General features: G+C 44.3%; 2 protein-coding genes across 5 annotated transcripts in view; one reads left to right on the top strand and one right to left on the bottom strand.

The window, feature by feature from the left end:
• Positions 1–257: 257 nt before the first annotated feature.
• On the bottom strand, positions 258–15825 carry TUBD1 (tubulin delta 1). 4 transcript variants are annotated; one of them, XM_026710253.2, is made up of 9 exons: positions 15367–15825; positions 12710–12894; positions 11179–11326; positions 8839–9055; positions 7510–7741; positions 5916–6080; positions 5312–5452; positions 2763–2946; positions 258–701 (listed from the first exon to the last, which is right to left on the bottom strand). In XM_026710253.2, the coding sequence occupies exons 2-9, from the start codon at positions 12876–12878 to the stop codon at positions 599–601; spliced, it is 1359 nt and encodes a 452-aa protein (XP_026566038.2). In that variant the 5' UTR covers positions 12879–12894; positions 15367–15825; the 3' UTR covers positions 258–598. The 4 variants fall into 4 exon arrangements, with proteins under 4 accessions (XP_026566038.2, XP_087781244.1, XP_087781246.1 ...); XM_087925118.1 differs by lacking the exon at positions 15367–15825 and adding an exon at positions 14330–14461; XM_087925120.1 differs by lacking the exon at positions 15367–15825 and adding an exon at positions 13957–14073.
• RPS6KB1 (ribosomal protein S6 kinase B1) overlaps positions 15819–25166 on the top strand; it is a 32089-nt gene continuing 22741 nt past the window's right edge. Inside the window, exons 1-4 of the mRNA XM_026710251.2 lie at positions 15819–16093; positions 21427–21476; positions 23096–23216; positions 24326–24394. Of these exons, the coding sequence (XP_026566036.1) occupies positions 16022–16093; positions 21427–21476; positions 23096–23216; positions 24326–24394 (312 nt within the window). The 5' untranslated portion in view covers positions 15819–16021. The remainder of the gene's footprint in view (positions 16094–21426; positions 21477–23095; positions 23217–24325; positions 24395–25166) is intronic.

Below are 25166 nucleotides of genomic sequence, written 5' to 3'. Positions count from 1 at the left end.
GATCCCTCTCAGTTACTACTATTGAGCCAGGTACCACCTATACTACACCTGTGCATTTTGTTTTTCTTGCCTAAATGTACAACCTTACTTTTTTCACCCTTGAATTTCATTTTGTTACATAGCGTCCCCATGTTCAAGTCTGTCAAGATGCTTCTGTATCTTAAACTTATCTTCTGGCGAGTTGTCTGCAGATTTGATGAGCCCCCCACGTATGTTGTCACTGTAGGAAGAAAAATTAGTATGCACACAGGCAGGTCTCATAAATTAATAACTATATTTAGTACAAAACATATAAAACCAGGAATGTAGAAAATATGGATGCTGATGAACGAAAAAAGACCTTTCTCTAATCATTGATGGTGTCTGATGTGATCCAAAGCTGAAGCCCATTAAACGTACTTCACTGTCATTAAACAGACTTCCTCCATTGAAAATGTGCAGTTTATAAGAGAGGCTCCACAGGTATGGAAGCTCTGGCATTTGTAAGGCACTGCAGAATCCGTGTCCTTCGTTGAGACGGGTGCATGGAAGATTGACCTCATCGGAGTCTTCTTGGTCCTCTTGGGAAAGGCACCGAGTCCTTATGTGCTTTGGGAAATCAGAGGCTGCTGTAGCTGGCAATCACTTGTTCCAAGGTGGTGAAACAGCCCAGGAAGTCATCTTCCTCAATCCCAAATTTTGAATACTGGTGAATGTAAGCCCTGCGTGGAATGAACAAGAGGTTTTGGTGAGCAAAAGCACCTGTCATCATCATCATATTTTAATGACCTCCATAATCCCTTGCGAGTGTGGAGTCTGAGCAACTGAATAGAGCAAGCAGAGTGTTTTACTGGCTAGGTGCTCTTCCTGTCACCAATGCAGAGTTTTTGTTCAGCGGTGTGCCCAGAGAGAAATATCGGTCTCTACCTAGGATCAAACTCACAGCCTCCTGATTGTGAGGCGAGGGCTCCACCTCTAGGCCACTGCACCACTTGACCAAGAGAGCCTGTCCCAGTTCAAATTACCCACAGCTCCTTGGAAGGGAAGTAATGGGACATCAATTAATTGTGGGCAAAGTACATCCTATAACCTATGGCACGCATGCCCAAAGTGGCACATGAAGCCATGTTGCCTGGCACGTGCGACCTTGCCTATTTGTCTTCCAGGTTTCTGGCACGCATGGGCACAAGACCATCAGCTCTCCTTCGTGTGTGCGTCAGTGCCAAAAATTGGCCTGTGCATGTACGCTGGCCGGTTGATCGGTGGGCGCGCAGGAGCACTAGAACCCAGAACTTTGGCTTTTCTGGAGTGTGGCCCCAAGGAGCATGCATGTGCCACGTTTTCATCCGACCTTTTCAGCGCTCGGTGCTGAAAAAGTTTGCCATCGTTGTCATATAATATATATGGCTATGTGGGTATATGCATAATTTTTATTGATTTATCCTGTCACGTTTATGTGGAAGTAGTGACCCTTTGAGAGCTGTATGCAATGAAATTTTATTATAACGTGTGCCTAGTGTGCATTTAAAGTGACAATAAAGTTCATTTAAGTCTAAGTATAATACAGGTTATCCTCAACTTAAAACTGTTCACATAGTGATCGTTCGAAGTTACAGCAGCACTGAAAAAAGTAACTTATGAAACTTTTTCACACTAGTGACCGTTGCAGCATCCTCATGGTCATGTGATCAAAATTTAAATGCTTGGCAACTGACTCATATTTATCACTGTCGCAATGTCCCGGGGTTGTAGTGACTCCTTTTTGTGACCTTCTGACAAGTGAAGTCAGTGGGGAAGCCAGATTCACTTAGTAACCAGGTTATTAACTTAACAATGTCAATTCATAAAAATATTTCTATGGTCTTTTTAGAGTTGCCAGCAGAAAGGGAGGTGGGGAAAGGGGTTTGGAAAGAGCAGTGCGGCAGCTTGGAAATCGAAAGTGCATTCCATAAATGTTTTCAAAGATAGTAACTAGGTGACTGAAGTTTCTGCTACACAAAATTCTAACTGGAGAACATGATTGATGATTCTTGGCTATGGATGTGTCCCATTGGAGAATATGAATTATGATACACCCAGAGGGGTGGGGTAAAATCAGGGTCAAGGGTGACAATGAATTATGTTTCTCAGAGTTGGCTACACCAGGCGGTGCCAGACAGTTTAACTCCCCATAAATCCTTTTGAAGTTTTGGAAGTTTGGCTCGAGACTCATGATTTAATCGGGGGTAACTGCCGGAATCCTGATAAACAATTGCAGTGATTCACTTAATGACTGTGGCAAGAGAAGTCGTAACATGGTGCAAAGCTCACTTGTCAAGTTTCTCACTTAGCAACATAATTTGGGAATCGATGATGGTCGTAAGTCGAGGACCACCTGTACAATGTTTCTTGCCAAGTTGTTAAGTGAGTCACTGCAGTTGCTAAGTCGGTTGTTAAGTGAATCTGGCTTCCCCGTTGACTTTTCTTTGTCAGACAGTCGCAAAAGGGGATGATCGCATGACTCCAGGACACTGCAACCGTCATAAATGTGAGCCCATTGCCAAGCATCTGAATTGTGATCACATGACTCTAGGGATGCTGCAATGGTCGTAAATGCGAGAAATGGTCCTTAGGCGCTTTTTTCAGTGCCGTTATAACTTCGAACGGTCACTAAGCAAACTGTTGTAAGTTGAGGACTACCTGCATTTTAATGTGCTTTCCCTGATTCCACTCCCACCAAAACTGTCAGGACATATTGGCCGACAATTAAAAAAAAAAAGGGAATTTAATTCTTCTCGACTTACTTGGAAGCGAACATTTTCCAAGCCTTCCCCACGAGGCTGTTGAGCGGACTGAGCAGAAACTGGCTGTTGCTGACCAGAGAGGCGGACTTCTCGTACTTATTGAAGGCTCTGGGGGTGTTCCAGATGCTCAGGGTCTCTGGAGGATTGAGCCAGGAGGTGTACAAGGCTGGATCCTGGAAACCCCCTGCAAGGGACAAGAAAGGGACGCATCAGAACGGAGGATTACAGGCAGTTTTCGTCTCCTCCTCCTCCTCCTCCTCCCTTCTTCTTCTTCTTCTGACCCCATAATCCAGGGGTCCCCAACCACCGGGCCCTGGACTGGTACCGGTCCATGGATCATTTTGTACCGGGCCGCAAAGAATGAATAACCGTGATTAAAATATATATATAAAAATATGTTTTTGCTTCCGGGTGTCTTATTTTGAAAGACAACCACTTCAGAAACAGAGTTCACTGGAGAGGTTGTTTGGAAAGGGTAAACGAGACAACGATGAAGCCATGAAACCATCAAAACTGCACCGCCACATGGAGACAAAACAACCCAGCATTGATTAAGGTTTTGGTTATTGGAACCTTCACGCCCCTACCCGGTCCTTGAAAAAGTGTTTCTGCATGAAACTGGTCCCTGGTACAAAAAAGGTTGGGGACCGCTGCCATAATCCCCTGCAGAGACGCAGTGGCTCAGGGGCTAAGATGCTGAGCTTGTTGATCAGAAAGGTCGGCAGTTCGACGGTTCGAATCCCCAGCGCCACGTTATGGAGTGAGCTCCCATTACTGGTCCCATCTACTGACAACCTAGCAGTTCAAAAGCATGTCTAAAATGCAAGTAGAAAAATAGGAGCCACTTTGGTGGGAAGGGATCAGCGTTCCATGCGCCTTCGGGCATTTAGTCATGCCGGCCACATGACCACGGAGACGTCTTCGGACAGCGCTGGTTCTTCGGGTTTGTCACGGAGATGAACACACCGCCTCCTAGAGTCAGAAATGACTAGCATGTATGTGCGAGGGGAACCTTTACGTTTACCTTATCCCTTGCAAGATGGAGTCTGGGCAACTGAATGGAGTTAGTAGAGTGTTTTAATGGCAGGATGCCCTTCCTGTCGCCAATGCGGAGTTTTTTGTTCAACAGACACATTCTCAGTGTGCCCAGAGAAAGAAATATCTGCCTCTACCTAGGATCGAACTCACAGCCTCCTGATTTTGAGGCGAGAGCTCTACCTCTAGACCACCGCACCACTTAGCGACCATAATTGAGATTGCAGCTGTCATTAAAAGAATTCGGCTTCACCCATTGATTTTCAGATGCCAGCTGAGGTCATTGGTGATCACATGACCCCGGGACATCGCAAATACAACTTGACAATGGCACTTTGTTTGATAACGAGACTGAAAAAGTGACTTACAACCATTCGCTTAGTGACGGTTTGAAGTTGCAACAACATTGAAGAAAAGTAACTTACAAGTTGTTGATCAGTTGGAAGGACCTTAACGACATGTGATTCACTTCACGACTGCAACTCTGAACAACCATGGCAAAAAAAAGGTTGCAAAATTGGCACAACTCACTTCATCAACGCTTTGCTTAGCCATCAAAATCCTGCTCCCAATTGTGGTCGTAAGTCTGGGGACTACGTGTTGTGTACCCACAGTTTGGTCCCCGTTCATTTTTTCTAGAAGGAGCCAAGTAGGAGAGATGAGCCAGGAGGAATGGTTGTTGGCAGCCACAGAGGAAAAGCCACACCTGTTGTCGCTGCTTCTTGCAATGGCAGGCCTTTCCTATTCTGATCCAGCACCCCAAACATGACAAACCCTCTGATATGAACTCAAAAGATTCCTTTATTAGGAATGCTGGCAGCCCCAACGAAAAGTTTCTCTCGCAGGCTAACAAGTCTGTCCATCCAGAAGATGGATAGCTGCCTGCCACATCTATTCATCTCCGCCCCCTGCCTTTTATCCCCAGAGCTAGAGTGGGGGCTTCACTAGCAAAAGTGACTCTTCTGTCCCAAGGACCGGCCCATAGATTTCCACTGCTCTCCTCTCCTCTCTGCCTTCTGCACATCCATACATCAGGCGCTGGACACAGCTGTTCCTTCTCTTCCTCATCAGCCACCTCCAGACCTGGGGGCTGTTGACGCCATTTGAGGGATGAGGCCCAGGCTCTCTCTCTCTCTCTCTCTCTCTCTCTCTCATTCTCTCTCTCTCTCCTCTCCTCTCCCTCACTCTGCTAGCTTCATTCTCTCTTCCCCCTCAGAGCTCTCAGTTTGCCTTAATGCTGATCCTTTTGCACCATTTTACCACCTTTCTTGCCATGGTCGTTAAGTGAATCACTGCAGTGGTTAAGTTAGCAACATGGTTGTTAAGTGGATCTGGCTTCCTCAATGACTTTGTTTGCCAGGTCGTAAAAGGGGATCACGTGATCCTGGGACACTGCAACCGTCGTAAATACGTGACCCAGGTTGCCCTGATGCTGACCCTGACTCCCACACCTCCTCTTCCTCCTCCTATTCGGCTCCTGGAGGGGCCAGCAGCCGACAGGCCACAACACTTACCCAGATCTGCACACTGTACGTCCTTCCCTCGCAGAGTGACCAAATTGGCAATCGACGTATTAAAATTAACTGCCCGGTTTGAAGAGGGTTTCTCAGCTGCAGGAGCTCTGCTGGTTGGAGGCCGCACCTGCCAGTCAATACCTGTGAAGGTAACGTGACCAGGTAGATGACGTCACGTCAAGTCACTCAAGCAGCGTCTCAGGGTTCCAGAAAACCTCCAACAAATAACTCCGAGACAGACATCCTCTCCAAGGTTCCTTTTATTAGAGTGGTAAACTGGCACATCTGGGAAATCCCGAATCTGAAACTTCCGGGTTTTCTTGCAATGAGTAAAATATTACAAATCTGCCTCCTGCACTGCTCATGGCATCCCAGGCCCCAATCACCATCCGTCCCCACTTGACATGTCCTTTCACCCAGGTGCAGAAATAACATGACCTTGACTTAGAAGAAGAGTGCTGTTGAAGAAATTCCCCCCTCCCATTTTCCCAGGCTCAAGAATGTGGCCGTGTGGAAGCGTCTGGTGCTACTATGGCTTCCAAAGCTGACAGAGTGTCTGTACGGCCTCTTCAACACCTGGAAAACAAAGCAGCTTTGACCTCACCTTCTTCCATTTTAGCGTTAGCGATGAGCATCTGCCGGAGGTGTTTCAGAAGCCCAGGCCAAGCAAAGGTGGTGTAGGACAGGGAATTCTCGGACATTTGAGGGATATTCCGGAGACCCAGCATCTTAAACTCCGGATGGGGGACTAAAGCTTCCATCAGATCCCCTGGAAAAAAAGAGTAAACGAAGATTAACAGTGCGGTTTTAACGCTTCACTTCTATGGAGAATTGAGCCCCAATGGGCCTTAAATTGCAGAAAGTACGACTTCAGCAACAGAGTGGTCAATGCCTGGAATGCATTACCTGACTCTGATGTTACATCCTCCAACGCCCCCATTCCTTTAACCTCAAACTAACCACTATTGATCTCACCCCATTCCTAAGAGGTCTGTAAGAGGCATGCATAAGTCGTGCCTACCGGTCCCTGTCCTATTGTCCCCATTTATTCATACCTATTTCCTGTATTTTTACTTATGTTTATACTTATATCTATTATCTTGTGATTGATTGACAAATCAAATAAATAAATAATAAATAAATAGAAAGGTACAGGTAATCCTCAACTTACAATCACAATCGAGACCAGAATTTCAGTTGCAAAGTGAGACAATTGTTAAGTTAATCACTGCAGGTGTTACGTTAGTAACATGATTGTTATGCGAATCTGGCTTCCCCATTGCTTGTCTCAGGGACACTACAACCGTCATAAATGAGTCAGTGGCTACGTGTCTGAATTTTGATCACCTGACCATGGGGAAACGTGGCAATGGTCGTAAGTATGAAAAATGATTTTAAGTTGCTTTTTTCAGTGCCGTAGTCCTTTATATACTGCTTCAGTGCTTTATAGCCCTCTCTAAACAGTTTATTGCCTCAAAAAATCTGGGTCCTCATTTTGCCGACCTTGGAAGGGTGGAAGGCTGAGTCAACCTTGAGCTGGTGAGGATCGAACTTCCGGCAGTGGGCAGAGTTTGCTTGCAAAGCAATAGCACTTAAGATTTATATACCGCTTCACAGTGCAGCATCCCCCATAATCATGTGCTCAAAATTTAGATGCTTGGCAACTGACTCATACTTATGCCAGTTGCAGTGTCCTGGGGTTTTGTGATAAGCAGAATCAATGGGTAAGCTAGATTCACTTAACAACCGAATGACTAATTTATCAACTGCAGTGATCCACTTAACAACCGTGGGAAAGAAAAGTTGTAAAATGGGTGAAAACTCACTTAATAAATGTCTCACTTAACAAGAGAAATGTTGGGCTCAATTCTGGTCATAAGTCAAGGACAACCTGTACAATTTACACTAAGAAAAGGACAGAAGAACATTAAGAAAGGACAGAAGACACTAAGAAAAGGACAGAAGCTGATTTTTGTCTTCTGTTTTATTTTGGTTTCGTGCTGCATTGAGACGATTTTTGAGGTAAAGTAGGCCAAATCAGCCTTTCTCAATTTTTGATCACTTGAAGAGGTGTGGAAGAGGTGTGGACTTCAATCCCCAGAATTCCCCAGCCAGCTGTGGGGAATTCTGGGAATTGAAGTCCACACCTCTTCAAGTTGCCAAGGGCTGAGAAACACTCAGAAAGAGCAACTAAATACCTAGAGGTGATCTGCTGAAGTGAGCCGCCCCGTTGGAGGAGTAGGCTGGCTGGAAGACGCTTCCCAACTGATGTGCGATCGCTCGATTGACATCCTGGAAAGAAACCTGCTTGATCTTCATCAGCTGCAGGCAGATCTTATGGACGGCGTCATTCTCGTGCACCAGCAGGGCGTCCGAGGATTGGTATAAGTGGGAGAGCGTCAAGACAGAGTTGTAATTTTGGACAATCACCTTGAAAAGAGAGGAAGAGTACGGAGCTGCTTTAGATACAGGTAATCCCTGATGTACGACCACAATTGAGCCAAAAATTTCCACTGCTAAGCGAGTAAAATGAGTTTTGCCTTGTATTACGACATATTTTTTTTTTCAGTTGTTGTGATGACCCAGGATGGGATACAAAAGCAACGAAGTCACAAAAGCAGGTGAAGTCTTTTTAATTCCTTCAACTTGGCTTTAAAGGTCCAACTGTCATTGACTGGATAAAAAACTGCCCCACAAACAGTTGCAAAAAGGAAGAACTTCCGTTCAAATTCAAAATACATATAAATTATAAATAGAAAAAAGCAACACGAACTACACTGAAGCAATTAATGAGACAAGGCAGAATAAGGGCTTGAAGATGTCCACAGATATCGAAATACACACACTGAGAAGGACGCCAGAACTCAGATAAGAACTGACAGACTAGAATTATTTCATGCTTTGCTTCCAGCAACTTGGCCACGCGCAGTTTGTCCTTTTAAACAGTCTTCCCAGCTGCAGCCCATGAAGGGGATCAGGGCCCTTTCCTCCTCCGTAGACCACGCCATTCACGTTTCTCCCTTATTTGCTCCTCCCTGCATGCCCTAATATGAAGAAGGGATGGGCCTGGGTCTTCCTCTGAATGCCCAGCCGGCCTATCCCCTTCCCGTTTCCTCCACAACCTCCAGAGTCACACTCCCACTCCCTATTGGCTGTTCCTCCTCTCCCTTGGAGTCAGATTCTAACAGGGGCATGACAGTTGTTAATCGAATAATTGCATTTGCTAAGTGAAACACACGGTTGCAAAGCAAATCTGGCTTCCCCCATTGACTTTGCTTGTCGGAAGCCGGCTGCAAAGATGAACAGATATCAGATTAACAGGACTGGAAGGGACCCTGTAGGTAATCTAATCATAAGTTGAGGATCACCTGTATACATTACTTTTCCCCAAATCCCAGGGAAGTCTCCTCCCACAAATTTTTCTGGCCCACCCACCCTGCCCCACTTCCTGTGTTAGGTTCCTCTGCACCCATTAGCAAGAAATTCTGGCACCCTCAAGCGAAGTCGACCTGGGACACTCAACTCACCTCTCCGGTTCTGTACGGCCAAATAACGTGGTTGAGCAGGAAGGAGTTTGGATAGGCCTCTCTTAGGGCTGCCGTCACAAATGCCCCCAGGCCCGACCCCGTCCCACCAGCCATGCTCATGATCATCAAGAAGCCACCTAGCCGGTCGCACTTCTCCGCTTCCTTCCGAATCAGGTTCATGATTGCCTCTTCATGTTTCGGGCCGTGGACGCAGTACCTGGCCAGAATTCAGGAAAGGAAGATGTTCTGACCCAACTCCCCGAACACGACAAACCCTCTATAGTTAAATCAGTGGTTCCTTTATTAGCAGCACCAGTAAAAAGTTTCTCTCACTGCAGGCTAACAAGTCTGTCCGGCAGGGAGGTGAATAGTTGTCTGCCACATCTATTCATCTCCGCCACCTGCCTTTTATCCCCAGAGCTTGGGTAGGGGCTTCGCTAGCAGCAGTGGCTGTTCCGTCCCAAGGACCGGCCCATAGATTCATCAGCCTCATCAGCCACCTCCAGACCTGGGGACTGTTGACTGTCCATCTGAGGGCTGATGGACGGCCCAGTCTTTCTCTCTCTCTCTCTCCTCTCCTCTCTCTCTCTCTGCCAGCTTCATTCCCTCTTCCCTCTCAGAGCTCAGTTTGCCTTAATGCTGATCCTTTTGCCCCATTTACCACCTTTCTTGCCATGGTCGTTAAGTGAATCGCTGCAGTGGTTAAGTTAGTAGCATGGTTGTTAAGTGGATCTGGATTCCCCATTCACTTTCTTTGTCAGAAGGTAGCAAAAGGGGATCAATTGATCCCAGGACACTACAACCATTTTAAGTACATGCCAGATGCCAAGTGAACAAATTTTGATCGTGGGACCATGGGAACGCTACAAAGGTCGCAAGTGTGAATAACGGCCGTAAGTCACTTTTTTCAGTGCCGTTGTAACTTTGAATTGTCACTAAATGAACGGTTGTAAGTTGAGGACTACCTGTATATAACTCAGGGGAGGTCTCAGAAGCCATAAAGAAAGCAGAATCGGAATTCATAGAGGCAACTTAGCTGGCAGTCTGAACGGCTACAGGTAGCTCTCAAACTTGACAATCGTAAGGAAGCCTGGAATTTGTGTTGTAGGTCATGACGGTCGTAAGTCAAGGCACCCATTTCACTGGACCCAATTTTACAGCTATTTTTTCCAGCAGTTGTTCAGGGAATGCCATAATCATTAAGTGAACATTGTTGAATGGTATAAGGCAGGGGTAGGGAAACTTGGCTCTTTTATCACTTATGGACTTCAACTCCCAGAATTCCTGAGTGAGCCATAACAGATTCCCCATCCCTGGCCCACTGGTTTTTGGGGAAATCAATTTTTGACTTGAATGGGACTGTTAAATATACAAATGTAGGGATGGGGAACCTTTTATGGCTCACTCAGGAATTCTGGGAGTTGAAGTCCATAAGTGATAAGAGAGCCAAGTTTCCCTACCCCTGGTATAGGCTGATATAGGCTTTCCTACCTGAACAGGGGGGTTGGACTAGAAGCTCTACAAGATCCTTTCCAACTCTATTATTCTGTTACCTGACCAGTTATAAGTCATTTTTTGTCAGTCAGTCAGTCTGTCTATCTAATCTATCTAATCTATCTAATCTGTCTAATCTATCTAATCTTCTAATCTGTCTATCTATCTATCTATCTATCTATCTATCTATCATCTATCTATCTATCTATCTATCTATCTATCTATCTATCTATCTATCTATCTATCTATCTATCTATCTATGCCAAGTGCCACTCACTCATCACAAAATCTCCAGAACCATAAAGCCTACAAACTTGAAATTTGGCACATACGTTCTTCTTTGCTTCTAGGTGCTCGCTAAGAAAGGATTTTTCGAAATGATCATCAGATCATTAGTATTTCTTATACAGTAATTAACACGCTCTGATGCTAAGGAGTTCTACTCCCCCTCCCCCACCTGAAAAGAATTCTGTTCAATTTGCCAGTTGCCTCACATTCCGTTACCTCAGTTCAAATTGGCAGACGTTCCACTCCTTCACTCAGGAGGGGCTCCTTACAGTACTAAACGCCGGTGCCTCACCGAAATGTCTATGCTTTCCACCTATGGAACTGCTTCGAGACTCAAGGCGGCGAGAGCGATATTCCCTTACGTGTTTCAGTCACAAACTACCGCTGAGCCAACGGATTGTGAGCCGGATTTCTCCTGCATAGCCCGATCACAAAGTTTAGTCGCGAACGGGTATCCAGATAGTTTATTATATGTTATTCTGTTGTTGTTAAATTGATCTTTGCTTAATTGCAAAACAGCAGGATTGGGTTGTTAGTTCGGACAGCAATCCCACATACCCGTGTGCCCAATTGTTTCCTGATCCTTGTTTCTGGCAGAACGCAGACCGGGGGCCGTATCTCCAATTCCCAGTTCTTGAGGCGAAGGATAAAGTCTGGTTGATCACTTTCGGTTCCATGTCGACCAGAACAGCCCGAGCAACCATACCTAAGCAGGAAAAAGAGAAAAATGGGGGAAAAAACAACCTCCTTTTTTACAAAACGATAGTGAAAAAACAAGATAAATAGGAAATATGGGTAGTCCTCAATGTATGACCACAATTGAGCCCACAATTTCTGTTGTTAAGTGAGCTTTGCCTCATTTTAGACCTTTCTTGCTGCACTTATTCTATTCTTTCCTTTCTCTATTCTATTCCTTTCTCTATTCTATTCTAGTCTATTCCTTTCTCTATTCTATTCTATTCTAGTCTATTCCTTTTCTATTCTATTCTATTCTATTCTATTCTATTCTATTCTATTCTATTCTATTCTATTCTATTCTTTCCTTTTCTATTCTACTCTATTCTATTATATTCTTTTCTCTATTCTGTTCTATTCTTTCCTTTCTCTATTCTTTCCTTTCTCTATTCTTTCCTTTATCCTTTCCTTTCCTTTCCTTTCCTTTCCTTTCCTTTCCTTTCCCTATTCTATTCTATTCCATTCCATTCCATTCCATTCCATTTTCCTCAAGGCACCTGAAGGCCAGGCAAGAAATAATGGATGGAAACTGATCAAGGAGAGATTCAACCTAGAAATAAGCAGAAACTTTCTGACAGTGAGAACAATCAACCAATGGAACAGACGTTGCCTTCGGAAGTTGTGGGAGCGTCATCACTGGAGGCTTTCAAAAGAGACTAGTCAAGGATTTCCTGACAATGAGAACGATTAATCAGTGGAACGACTTCCCTCCAGAAGGGTCCCAACACTGAAGGTTTTTAAGAAGAGATTGGACAGCCACTTGTCAGAAATGGTTTAGGACAGTGTTGGTGAACCTTTTCAGCAGCGAGTGCTGAAACGGGAATGTGCGCGCATGCATGCTCACCAGTCACCTGGTCTTTTGGTTTCTGGTGTGCATACACACGCGAAGACCAGCTGGCAGGTATGTATGTGTGCACCGATCTTCTGGTTTCCGGCATGCACATTACACACCAGCTAGCTGGTCTTCACATGCACAGGTGTGCCGGAAACCAAAAGACCAGGTGGCCAGTGTGCATGCATGCACTGGAAACAAGAAGATCATCTTCCCGGCACATGCATGCACATTGGGTGGCTGCTCTTCTGGTTTCCGGCACTCCCGTGCGTGTGAAGACCCGCTGGTCAACACGCCAGAACCTGGAAGAGCAACAGGTGACGGGTTGCGTGCCCCAAGAGATAGACTCTGTGTGCCATTTCCGGCACGGTTTGCCATCACGGGTTTAGGGTCTCCTGCTTGTGGAGGGGACTCAGTTGTTCTGTATTTTTCTGCAGCCTGGTTTGTCACAGTCTCAATTCTCCCTTGGGGAGCTGTGCCCCAACAACCTTTCAAGAGGCCGTGACATCGATGCCTTCTTACCTCCATCTTTTTCCTCAAAGAAACGTTCTTTACTAGCTGCCTGGTAAGAGTCATTCTCCTTTTTGGAGCAGAATCCCTGGGAACTGTGGAGGTCTGTGCAGATGGTATCAAACACCTCGCGCCCAATCTGGTTGCCGCATTGACCCAGTTGAACGGCTATGATGGACATTCTTAGTCGCCTTTCCCTAAAGAAGAGGAAACCAAGTTTTAATCGACGTCTTAAACCTGGAGTCTGCCAGCACCAACCTTATTTATTCACAGACCAATGGGGGGGACAACAAATTCCTAAGAGGAGCATGTTAGCAAACTAGAAGTGTAGAAGGAATTCGTGCTAAATTAAGGCAACCTTGGAGTACAGGTAGTCCTCGACTTACGACCACAATTGAGCCCAACATTTCTGTTGTGAAGTGAGGCATTTGTTAAGCGAGCTTTGCCCCATTTTACGACTTTTCTTGCCACTGTTGTTAAGTGAATAACTGCAGTTGATAAGTTAATGACCAGGTTGTTAAGCGAATATGGCTTCAACATTGACTTGGCATGTGAGATGGTCACAAAAGGGGATCACATGACCTCGGAACACAGCAACGGTCATAAGTATGAACCAGCTGCCGAGCACCTGGATTTGGATCACAAGATCATGGGGATGCTGCAAAGATCGTAACCAGAGGTGGGTATTCAGCAGGTTCTGACCAGTTCTGGAGAACCGGTAGTGGAAATTTTGAGTAGTTTGGAGAAACGGCCAATCCCACCTCTGACTGGCCCCGCCCGCATCTATTCTCCGCCTCCCATTGAGTCCCAGCTGATTGGTTGGGTCTTCTTTTGTTGCCCTGCACAGGAGAATGGAGCTGGAAAGCAGGCTAGTGGGGTGGGGAGGGAAGGGGGATTTTGCAGTATCCTTCCCCTGCCACGCCCATCAAGCCACGCCATGCCCACCAAGCCATGCCCACAGAACCCAGACCACAGAACCGGTAGTAAAAAAATTTTTTTGAATCCCACTACTGGTCGCAACTGTAAAAAAGTCGTAAGTCACTTTTTATCACGATGCTGTAACTTTGAAATAAACTTTTGTAAGTTGAGGACTATCTGTAAATGCCACAGTAAAGTGTTGATTATTTGTTTGGGGTCCTTATGTTTTGATTCCACACCAACACAGACAAATCATTTATATTACAGGTAGTCCCCAACTTCCAGCTATTTGTTTAGTGACCATTCGAAGTTACAGCTGGCACTGAAAAACAGTAACTTACAATAGTTTTTCATACTTGCAACATCCCCATGGTCACAGGATGAAAATTCAGAAGCTTGGCAACTGGCATGAATTTATGGCGGTCGTACTATCCAGGGGTCATCTGATCCTCTTTTGCAATCTCTTGACAAGCAAAGTCAATGGGGAAGCCAGATTAACTTAACAACTATGTTGTTCACTTAACAACTGCAGTGATTCACTTAACAACAGTGGCAAGGAAGGTTGTAAAATGAGGCAAACACATCTAGCTTTAATCAAGGATTACCTGCATAGGAATCCATTCATTAAAATTATATAGTATACATATATATACACACACGTGCATGTATCTATATCTATATCTTCTATATATATAAAAGTGAAATACCACTCACACATCATCACAAAATCTCCAGAATCGTAAAGCCTACAAACTTGAAATTTGGCACGTATGTTCCTCTTGGCTTCTAGGTGCTCACTAAGAAAGGATTTTTCGAAATGACCATCAGAGAATTAGTACTTCATATATTATTAATACCCTCTGATGCTAAGGAGTTCTACTTCCCCTCCCCACATGAAATCTGTTCCAAATGCAAAACACAAGCAGAGGAGAGGAGTTTCAGTTTCAGAGCATCAAGCAGCTTTAGTACAGAACAGTTGAGCTAAGCCACGCCCAGGCTCCTTGCTGTCTCCTTCTTGCTCACACAGCAAATTCTGTTTCAGTTTCCAAACAGCCCTGATTTCTCTCACACACTGACAGGACGCTAGCCAGGTGAAAACCGATGGATGCTGGTAAGCAGAGGCATGATTTTTTTCCCTTTATTTTCCTCCCCAAAAACTAAGCCCAACCACATAGTTTTATAGCGAAGCACGGGTATCGAGCTAGTAATAAATATATATACATACATACATATATGTATGATGTATTATGTGTGTGTGTGCGTGCATTTGACTCAGACATACAATATTATTATAATTGCCCAAAGATGCTTATAAATTTAGCATATACATTTAATAAACATTTATAATCAATTTATAGTCAGACATATACCAAACTTTATATCTACCAAACAACAGACAACAGCCAAATGTTTTGTTTTACTATTTTTTTAAGTCAAATTAGAACAAATTTTAATGTATTACTTAACCGATGGAAAAAACCGAACCGATTGTTACAGAGAAGCAGTCTATAAATTACAAGCTATTAGCAAAATATGTTCATGAATTCAAAAACAGTCGTCAGAATTTAATTTAATTAGAAAACCACAGCGCATAAATTCTTAGCTATATTATGAACAGCTAATATAGTTAGGCACATATACATACATACATTACATATATATACATACACACATATAAATATATATCATATGTGCCCACGTTCTACATGTATAATCGTATATAAAAATATAAATTATACAACTCCGCTTACCGGTTTCCTTCTTCCTCCCAGGGCGCATGCGCCTACGGTTCTCACGCCTCCCTTCTTTGCGTATTCCTAAACAGCCACGGCACTTTCGGCTCATTCCGCGCATGCGCCCAACCAACCCGTCGGCCGAGGCGGGAAAATCAGTCTCGAAAAAAAGTTATCCTAGAAAGGGCAGGTGGGCTGCCTCAGTCGCGACGTTGACGCATGCGCCCTATGGACGCCGGCGCATTCCAGCGCTGGTTTTAAGGAGGACGCCTTCCAAGTCCCAGGGAACGAGTAACAGCCGTCCAGGCGGCACGTGTTGCGCGTGCACGCGCGCGCGGGGGAGTTAGACGTTATCCCCCCCATTGCGCTTGCGCAGACCGAGGCGGCTCGTCCTCCAGGACGGCCACGGCGACGTCGGGCAGCCTTTTGAGCGGGCAAAGCTGAGCTCGGCGCGCGCCCGCGCGCTCCTGCCAGTCCGCCCGTTCCGGCACATGCGCGTTGGCGCCGGCGAGCTTGAGGAGGCAGGGCCTGCCTTAAGCCCGGGCTATGACGGCCGTCATGGCGGCGCTATGGGTGGGTGCCGCGGGCCCATGAGGTGCCCTCAGTCTTCACCCGGACGCTCCCGGCTCTTGGCAGCGAAGGCGGCTGTCCCGCACGCGTCGTCCCCGGGGCCATGGCGGGCGTCTTCGATATCGACCTCGACCAGCCCGAAGAGGCGGCCTCGGACGAGGAGCTGGAGGAAGGGGTGAGCGCGGCGTGGCCAGGCTGAGGGCGGCGTGGGGAGGCCGGGCCTCAGGGAGCGAGACGAGGGCCTGGGCCCGCCTTCACCCCGCCGAGGCTGAGACTCCTCGGGTCCCGCGTCTCCCTTTTCCCGCCGCTGTGACGGAGGAGACTCCTCGCGGCGCTCCTTGCCTTTGGAGGACGGGACGAGGACCGCTGAGGGGGACCTTAAGGGAGGCCCGGCTCGGGGAAGATGGACAGCCCCTGACCGTCCTCGGAGAACCAAGCGGGGACAGGAGACCACCAGGAAATCTTGTCCCGGGAGACTTGAAGATGATGATTCGTGGCCGTCGGGGTCTCGGGCGTCGGTCTGGCTCCGGGGAGACCCGGGTTCAAGTCCTTCCTCTTCCTCCCCCCCCACCCCCCGAGAGATATATAGGCTGGTTTCCTCTTCAGCCGGCTTACCTCGCAGGGAGGTGGTTAGGGGAGCCAAAGAAACGTCCCATCCCCTCGCCTTGGATTGCAATGCAGTCTTGCTCCTCTGCAACTGCAAGGAGTACTGAAGGAATCAGAATAGAGCTGGAAGGGACCTTGGAGGTCTTCTAGTCCAACCCCCAGCTCAGGCAGGAAAAAAAAACTACCACTTCAGACAAATGGTTGTCCAATCTCTTCTTTAAAACCTCCAGTGATGAAGCACCCACAACTTCTGGCAACCTGTTCCACTGGTTAATTGTTCTCCCTGTTAGGAAGTTTCTCCTTAGCTCCAGATTGCTTCTCTCCTTGAATAGTTTCCACCCCTTGTTTCTTTTCCTGCTCTTCTGGTGCTTTGGAGAATAAATTGACACCCCCCCTTTTCTTTGTGGCAGCCCCCCAAATACTGGAATACTGTTAATCATGTCCCCCCAGTCCTTCTTTTCTCTAGACTGGCCATACCCAAATCCTGCAGCCGTTCTTCATATGTTTTCATCTCCGGACCTTTAACCATCTTAGTTGCTGCTCTTGCACTTTTTCTCAAAGTGCAAAGACCAAAGGTCCTAAACTGTGACTCAGAGGAGATTTTATAATGAACAGAAGAGCCCTGTTAATTCGAAGAAAAGATTAATTAATTCACTTAATTACATTAATTACAGGAGGGCCTTATCAGGAGATGCTGGAGGGAAGAGCCCAGCAAGGTCCCTGAAGGCATCTCCTGCCTCTTGCTTATCTCCTTCACATCTGAAGTCCTCCATATAGTTTCTGATGGACTTTTTTCCTCCTTGAATTTATCCAGTCCCTCTTTAGAGATGCCCCAGAACCGTGGCATATAAAAGGGCCCAGCCGTTTTAACCCAAGCAAACATGGTGACTTTTTTAAAAAAATAGTGTCACATTGGCAGATTTATTGCCAATGGTCTTGTGGGGCCAGAGCCCTGCATGTCAGTTGATCATTGCCAGGAGTGTTGACCTCTCTCTGCTGCACTGGGATGAAATGGGCTCTTGTCCATGGAAAACTGAGACTGCAATAAATTTTGGGCAGCCCAAGCTTGAGTATCTTCTCTTCCTCTTCAGTCAGGTTTACTCTTGAGTAGGTAGAGAGTCTTGTTGTTTTCCTCTACAAGTCCTAATGTAGGACCTCCCCTTGGAATGAAATTCTCAGTAATAACACTGCTGGAATAAGTGAACATTGGTGACTATTGAAGCTGCTTTAGTAATGTTGCTTCACAGTGGGTATGGTCAGCTACTCCTTATGTAGTGTATTACTCATATGGGGAGGCAACTTATGCAAACAGACTGTTTGCCTTTAGGCATTCACCTTGGAGGAGGCAGCTTCATTGAACATCACAGATCTTATTTCTGACAGAAAACACAACACAGCTTTGTGGCTTACGATGGAAAAAGATGTTGCCCTTCATAACTCGAATTGGCTTTCTTTGGTCTAAACTTGTATACTGTCTTTCTGTGATATGTCTTTGTACAGAAACCGGCCTATTAACGGAGATGTTGGAGAGCCTTTTTTTTTTTTGACACAGATAGGTACAATAATATATGGGGGGAAATTTGAAAAGGATAGGAATGGAAAGGAAGATTGAAGGGTATTTTTGGACAAGGAAAAATGTATACTTATCTTTTTAGAATAATGCAGGCAAGTGGTATAGTATCCCCTTATACATGTAGTCCTCCACCTATGACCACAATTGAGCCCAAATTTTCTTTTGCCAAGTAAGCAAGACAGTTGTGAGTTTTGCTTCGTTTTTCAACCTTTCTTGCCCCAGTGATTCACTTCTTGTTAAGTGAATCACTGCAGTTGTTCAGTTAATAACATGGTTGTTAAGTGGCTTCCCTCATTGACCTTGCTTGCCAGAAGGTTACAAAAGGTGATCACATGACTCCAGGACACTTCCACTGTCATAAATACATGCCAGTTGTCAAGCATCCAGATTTTGATCACATGATCACGGAAATGCTTCAGTGGTCATAAGTGTGAAGAACGGTCATAAGTCACAGTGCCATTGTAGCTTCAGTCACTGAATGGTTGTAAATCGAGGGCTACCTGTAATCTCAACATTTTGCTTGAAAAAGGATCATTAGTTTTAGGAGATTGTGGAAAGGAAACTAGATATTTACATTTTTTGTGCTAAATATCTCTAGAGGCAAATATTTAATTACATATACTTAGATTTCTGATTGGGTTGTTTGTTTAAGGGTTTGAGGCTAGAACATTATCTGTAAAGGGACAAAGATTAGCAATTCCTTAATTGTACTACCACAGCATGACAGGCAACTTTTGGAGAGCTGCACTTTTTTAAATAAATAACATTTTCTGGTAGCTAAGACTGCAGTTGTAGAGCCATTGCATGTTAATGTCATGTAAATGGGTTGTTATTTATGGTTTGCAGGGAGAATTATTTGAATTGTGCTTTACTTTAATGATATCCAGACTGCTTATGTGTCCTTTTCTTCGGAAACACAGCGGGGAACTTTGTCTCAGACGTTTTGCAGTTTGTTACAAATTTCATTGATACGCTCTGTAGAAATTTGAGGGGGCTGTCTGCAGGTTGGAAGTTGCTGACTTCGGCACTATAGGTTCAACATGTCATTAAAGACTTCTAAACCAGCGGTCCCCAACCTTTACACCTTGGCAGCTCAGCAGGGAGGACGAGAAGGGAACCAGTCTGCACAAGTGCCGACTTGCCACTCGCACACGGACATACCCACCAGCACACTGCTCATGCAAGTTGAGCTGTGCACATACGTGTGCGCCAGCTCATCGCTTACACAAGTCAAGCTGTGCGTGCCAGCCTGCCACTTGCGCAGCCTGTTTCTAAACAGGCCATGACCTGGTAGTGGGCCGCAGCCAGTGGGGTTGGGGACCCCTACTCTAAGCACTTACACTTTTAAGAGTTGGCTCTTGATAAAGGCTTAATTGCAAAGGTTGCTTTATGCTTATTACCAGTGGCACTCAAAAGCAATGATAAAATTGGCTTTTCTCTGCACTGTAGCAGAATTTCTCACATTCGAAAAATGTTCACGAATGAAGGCAAATATACGTATCCCAAGATAATGTTGCAGGATACAATCAGGCTCGGTCACAGGGACCCTTGGTTTAGTCTTCCGAACTTTCAGATTCATGCTTGAGCCCATCCTCAGGGAACTTCTTTCTAGCAGAGTGAAAATTTTTCACGCTTGGCCATCATAATCTTGCTCATGTCAGGATTGAATGATTTTTTCACTCTTGATCTTATAGATCTAAACAATTTGTTGCTTAGTTATCCAGGATTGATGTAGGCATTGTAGTATCTACCTTGAGTGAATATGAGTCATCTAGATATAAATACAAACCAGGAGCACAGATATTTGTGCTGAACTTCAGTGTTTCCCTCTAGGAAACACTCTCACATTCTCTCTAGGATAAGGTGAGAGATCTGTATCCTGCCTCTTTTTTTAACACGCGTAGATTCCCAGATTTGTGGTTCTTATTTATTTTTAGGAATTATTGGATTTTGGCATTCTTGCTAATAGTTTAATTGCTGGAATGTACAGGAATGTTGTGGTTCTAGTAGTCACACAGAATGAACCAAAGTGAAATATTTCTTATATTGAATGAAATCTTAAGAATGTAGTTGGGGAAAGTATTGCATGCATCCCTTTCCTGGTTTCTTTGTCTCTAATGAAAAAGTTGCCTAATTTGACTTTTCATGGTGCTTGTATTATTTGCTAAATATAGACTATGGTGGATTATGAACCCAGTTCTATAGTCTGTCTATAGAGTAAACTAATGAGTTTATAAATGTTATTGATTTTACTCACACTTTCTGTATGATGGGATGTGGTTTTCACAGATTGCAGAAAGGATCAATTTTTTTGGACTGTTTCCAGAACAGTAACTGTGCTAATCTGTTTTAACAAAAAGCAGTGTATTATTTATGGCCGAAAGACTAGCCCATATACTTGCATTGAGGAATTGATTAATTAAACAAGCTTCCTTGTTTAATTTTCCAAGTTTCCTTGTTATACAGGTAGTCCTTGATTTATAACTGCAGTTGGGAGCAAAATTTCCATTTTTAAGCAAGGCAGTCGTTAAATGAGTTGCCCCTGATTTTACTATTTTGCCACAGTTAAGTGAATCACTGCAGTTGTTAAGAGAATCACGTGTCGTTAAGCAAATCCAGCTCTCCCTATTGACCTTGCTTGTGGGAAGCTGCCTGGGAAGGTCACAAATGGTGATCACATGACTTTGGGACATTCCATCTGTCATAAGTACATGTTAGTTGCCAAGCACCCAATTTTTGATCACCTGATTATGAGGATGCTGCATCTATCATAAGTACAAGGACTGGTTATAAGTCACTTTTTTCTGTGCTACTGTAACTTTGGTCACTAAACAAATGATTTTAAGTCAAGAACTACTTTTATTTACGCACGATTATCACAGTTTCTATGATACAGAAAAAGTTATTTTGGGGAGGAATGGGTATGAGAACTTCACTATAACGGTGAATTGCACAAACCTAAATTTAAATATTTTATGTAGCTGATATTCTTCATGCGGTCTGTCATTTATATTCACTCCAGTGTGTTGATAGTATTTTTTCTCAGACTTTTTCCAACTATTTGTAGGATTTGCACATAGCTGAGTAACAGGACAGTTGCTTGAAAACTGCTGAATCTGTGCAGTCAGTTCCCAGGTTTTGCTGCTTCTCTCCAGTGTGGTTGCCATATCTTTCTGCTGACAAAGCTTATTATGTAAATTCAGTCTGCAGGCTTGTGATGCTATCAGCCTTTAAAACGCGAGTTAATGTATAAACAAACCTTACCGCGCTTTCTAAATAATCCTTGTTTACAATGTTATAATGACTTCTCTCTCACCATTTCATTTTAGGGTCACTTAAGCGAAAGTATGGATCATGGAGGAGTCGGCCCATATGACCTGTAAGTCCTGAAATTGTCTGGGATGGGGGGGATGCAGTTGGCAGTGGTCAGAAATATCCTCAGTGCAAAGGGGAAGTGGTAACAAAACAAGCCTTCTCTCTTGGAGATGCTGCATTTTCATTCTGGGGCACAGATATGGCAATGGGATTGACGAAATCCAATCCTGAAACAGTTTTGATCACATTTAATTTATCTTCAAGGAAAAGGAATTTCTTTTTAAAAGTTGTTCCAATAAAGAAGATGAAAATATTTCTCTTGCTAAACTAAGGACATGTCAAAGGGTCTAAAAGAAATTTACTATTTGCTAACTTTATTTGCTGCCCATCTTGCCATGGAACTACCTTAGCGACTTAAAATCATAAAATGGGGAAAAAATGATAAAAAGTGTAAACATAATTATAGCAAAGGAATAAAACAATAAAAATAAACAGTGCAAATACAACAAGGGTGCTTTTTCAAAAGGCAACTGGGCTTTATTTTTTTCCTTGAAGACATTTCACTTCTCACCCAAAGAACTTCTTCAGTTCTGACTGAATGATGAGTATGGAAGGATTTCTGTTCCTTGCAGTCATCTGGTGGTTAGCACACTCTCTGAGAGCCATTGAGGCCACAGAGGTGGTCTGTGTCCTCAGGGCCATCTAAACAGTGCAAATGGGTGTGGAACCAGGGGTGAGTTTCTACCGGTTCTGTCCACCTCTGTAGAACCGGTAGCTCTGAAGAGCAGCAGACATTGAACCGGTTCTACGTCTGCTGATGTTTTTGCCCACCTGCCCACCCGGGCTCTTACCTGACCTTTATTTCCTGATTTTGCAACTTCAGCTGCCATGCGAGGCGCAGCTGCAGTTAAAACAACAAGAACAGAGGGCTGTTTCAAAGGCTGCTTTTCTGCACGCTGCAGGGAAGCACATCATAAATCACCAACCCTCGTAAACCAGTAGTTAACCCTGTTGTATCCCACCCCTGTGTGGAACCTTCTTGGAATTGCTGAAGGGACTGTGTTGTAAATAAGAGATACTTATATGGCGAGCATCTGGAAAAATCATGCTAGGGCTTCTTTTCTGGTTGGGTCTTATTTTGGAGGGAATACAGTAGGTGGTGTCCTGTCCTTCCCTCTCTGTTGAGAGAAGGCTGTCCAGTCTTAATGTAGATGGCCTCTGTGACCCCCTCTTTCAAACTGTGTTCAGAATGTGGTCTACATTCTTCTTGGAAGAGAAGTGGAACATCTTCAAGGAAAAGCTATAAAAGTCCATCTGCCTTTTGAAAAAGCACCAATGAGACAAGCATGACCTGGATGACTGAGAATCTCCAGAGACAAGAACAATAATATATAATTTAAAAGTTAGGCAGAGGGGAAACAGGAAGCGTGGGGGACAGCTAGTTACTCCAGTGGCCACCTGCAGTGTGGTGCCCCCCTATTGGGTCCAAGTTAACCAGCAGAGCCAGGTTTTCAGGTCCTTGCAGAAGGGCAAGAGAGTGGGGGTAAACCTCATCCCAGAGAGACAGGGTGTTCCAAAGGGCTGGCAGTTCAGCAAAGAGACCCCTTCTGGATCTTACCAGTCAGAGTAGGGTTGCCTTGCTAGCCTTATTTTTAAAAATGAAAATTGTTGGTTCTCTTTTAGGAGCATGGAGCATTGTGAGAAATTCGAGATTTCGGAAACGAGCGTAAACCGAGGTCCTGAGAAGATCCGGCCAGAGTGCTTTGAGCTGCTCCGTGTTCTTGGCAAAGGGGGCTACGGAAAGGTAAGGAGCCTTCTAGCAAGGTGGAAAATCTCTCCTCTTTTCCTGACGGCTTTATGTCCGTGGGCCCAGCACGTCTTTTCCTTCTGAATATTGATTTATTAATATATTACTAAATTCATGTTTCAAATATAAATCACCACATGTAAGTTGGGCGGCTGTATAAATTTGTTTCATAAATAAAACGTCAAACTTGGGCATCTTCTGGAATAAGGGAGTAGGAACCAGGGAATGTTCCCACCTGGTGCCGTGAGCAAAATGGTCCCATATTTCTGTCTCAGTTGTTTAATCAGAGCATAAAGACTGGAATTTTTATTTGCCGGGTGGGGACTATAACTCAGGAGTCAAACATGGCCTGTACATGCAGGAAAAGCAAAGATTCAACCCTGAGAATCTCAAAATAGGGCCTGAAAGGTTCTCTGTTTAACTGTGTAGATCAGTGTTTCTGAACCTTGTCAACTCTTTAAGACCCGTGGACTTCAATACCCAGAATTCCCTAGCCAGCCAGCCTGAGCTGCGCCAACACAGTTTCTAAAAATCAGCTGTAGCTTATGGCCCAGCACCTTGTAGCAATCTCCTCTATTTTTTCTGGCTTGTTTATACACTGCTTTATGGCAAAGGTTCCTTGGGTAACTTAGAAGATAAAAACAAAAGCACAGATGAACTCAGAGCAGGGTTAGGAGGGTGACTTTTGGCCTGTTGATTTCATAATATGTGCTTGATTGATGACTTCTGTGTATGCTTATCCTAACCTCCCTTTTGTTTTCATTAGGCTTTCAAAAGTTAGTAGTTTCTTTATTTTAAACAGTATTTGCCATTAGTTGCCATGAGCCTTATTATTAAAAGGCCACTTATAAATTGTTTCTGTTGAATATTTTATTATTTCTGACCAATTGTATTTGCAGCTTGCTGAATGGTGCAAACCAGGGCTTATGGGAAAACTGGCTTGTGCTATCTGTGGCTTGCTTGGTTTCATTCAGGTAGTGAACCCCGATCACTTGTTACTCACTGATTAAAGGAAGCGTTAAAAATGCCAGATATTGCAGTCACTATTGAACCGTTTTTTGTGGGTGGGGAAAGTAATATTGTTTCTTTTTAAAATGTGTTGGCAGGTTTTCCAAGTTCGCAAAGTCACGGGGGCAAACACGAGCAAAATTTTTGCCATGAAGGTGCTGAAAAAGGTGAGGTGGCTTTGATGACCCAATTCTAGAAGGATAGACAACTTTGTGTGGGGTGAATATAGAACAAGGTTTTGCTTGCTGCAGATCTTGAATCCAAGCTCCCTTAAGAAGATCTTGCTGAGGCTCCAGAAAATCATTGCTAGGAGAATGTAAATTTGTCAAGAAACACAGGTAGTTCTCAACTTACAGCTATTTGTTTGGTGACCGTTCAAAGTTACAACGGCACTGAAAAACTGACTTACAACAGTTTCTCATACTTATCCATTGCAGTGTGCCTGTGGTCATGTGATCAGAATTGCCCCATTTGGCAACTGGCATGTATTTATGATGTTTTCAGTGTCCTGGTTTCATGTGATTCCTTCTTGTGATCTTCTGACAAGCAAAGTCAGTGGGGAAACCAGATTCATTTAACCACTGTGTTTCTAACATAGCAAACTGATTCTCTTAGCAATTGAGGCAAAAAAGATAATAAAATGGGGCAAAATTCACTTAATAATTGTCTTGCTTAGCAGCAGAAATTTTGGGCTCAATTGTGGTCATAGATTGAGGACTATGTCTTCCTAACTGAAATAAAGAGGTTTTCTACAACTAACCCTGTATTTCTGTCTGGTTACTTCAGATATTAGCAGTAACTGGAGAATTAATGTTTGCTTCTTTTCAAAGTTTTTTATCTGTTATTACGTATTTAAAATTCTTGAACTTTTGCTTAGTTGGTGCACTTATTATACAGATATTTTTAACAGGCATTGCTGCTAAAAAGCAATTATTGTTG

Source organism: Pseudonaja textilis, chromosome 1, assembly GCF_049901715.1.
Source record: "Pseudonaja textilis isolate UNSWEBS1 chromosome 1, rPseTex1.2, whole genome shotgun sequence".
Taxonomy (NCBI): Eukaryota; Metazoa; Chordata; class Lepidosauria; order Squamata; family Elapidae; genus Pseudonaja; species Pseudonaja textilis.
The sequence above is the reverse complement of the archived record's forward strand: the minus strand, read 5'-3'. Positions and strand labels throughout refer to the sequence as shown.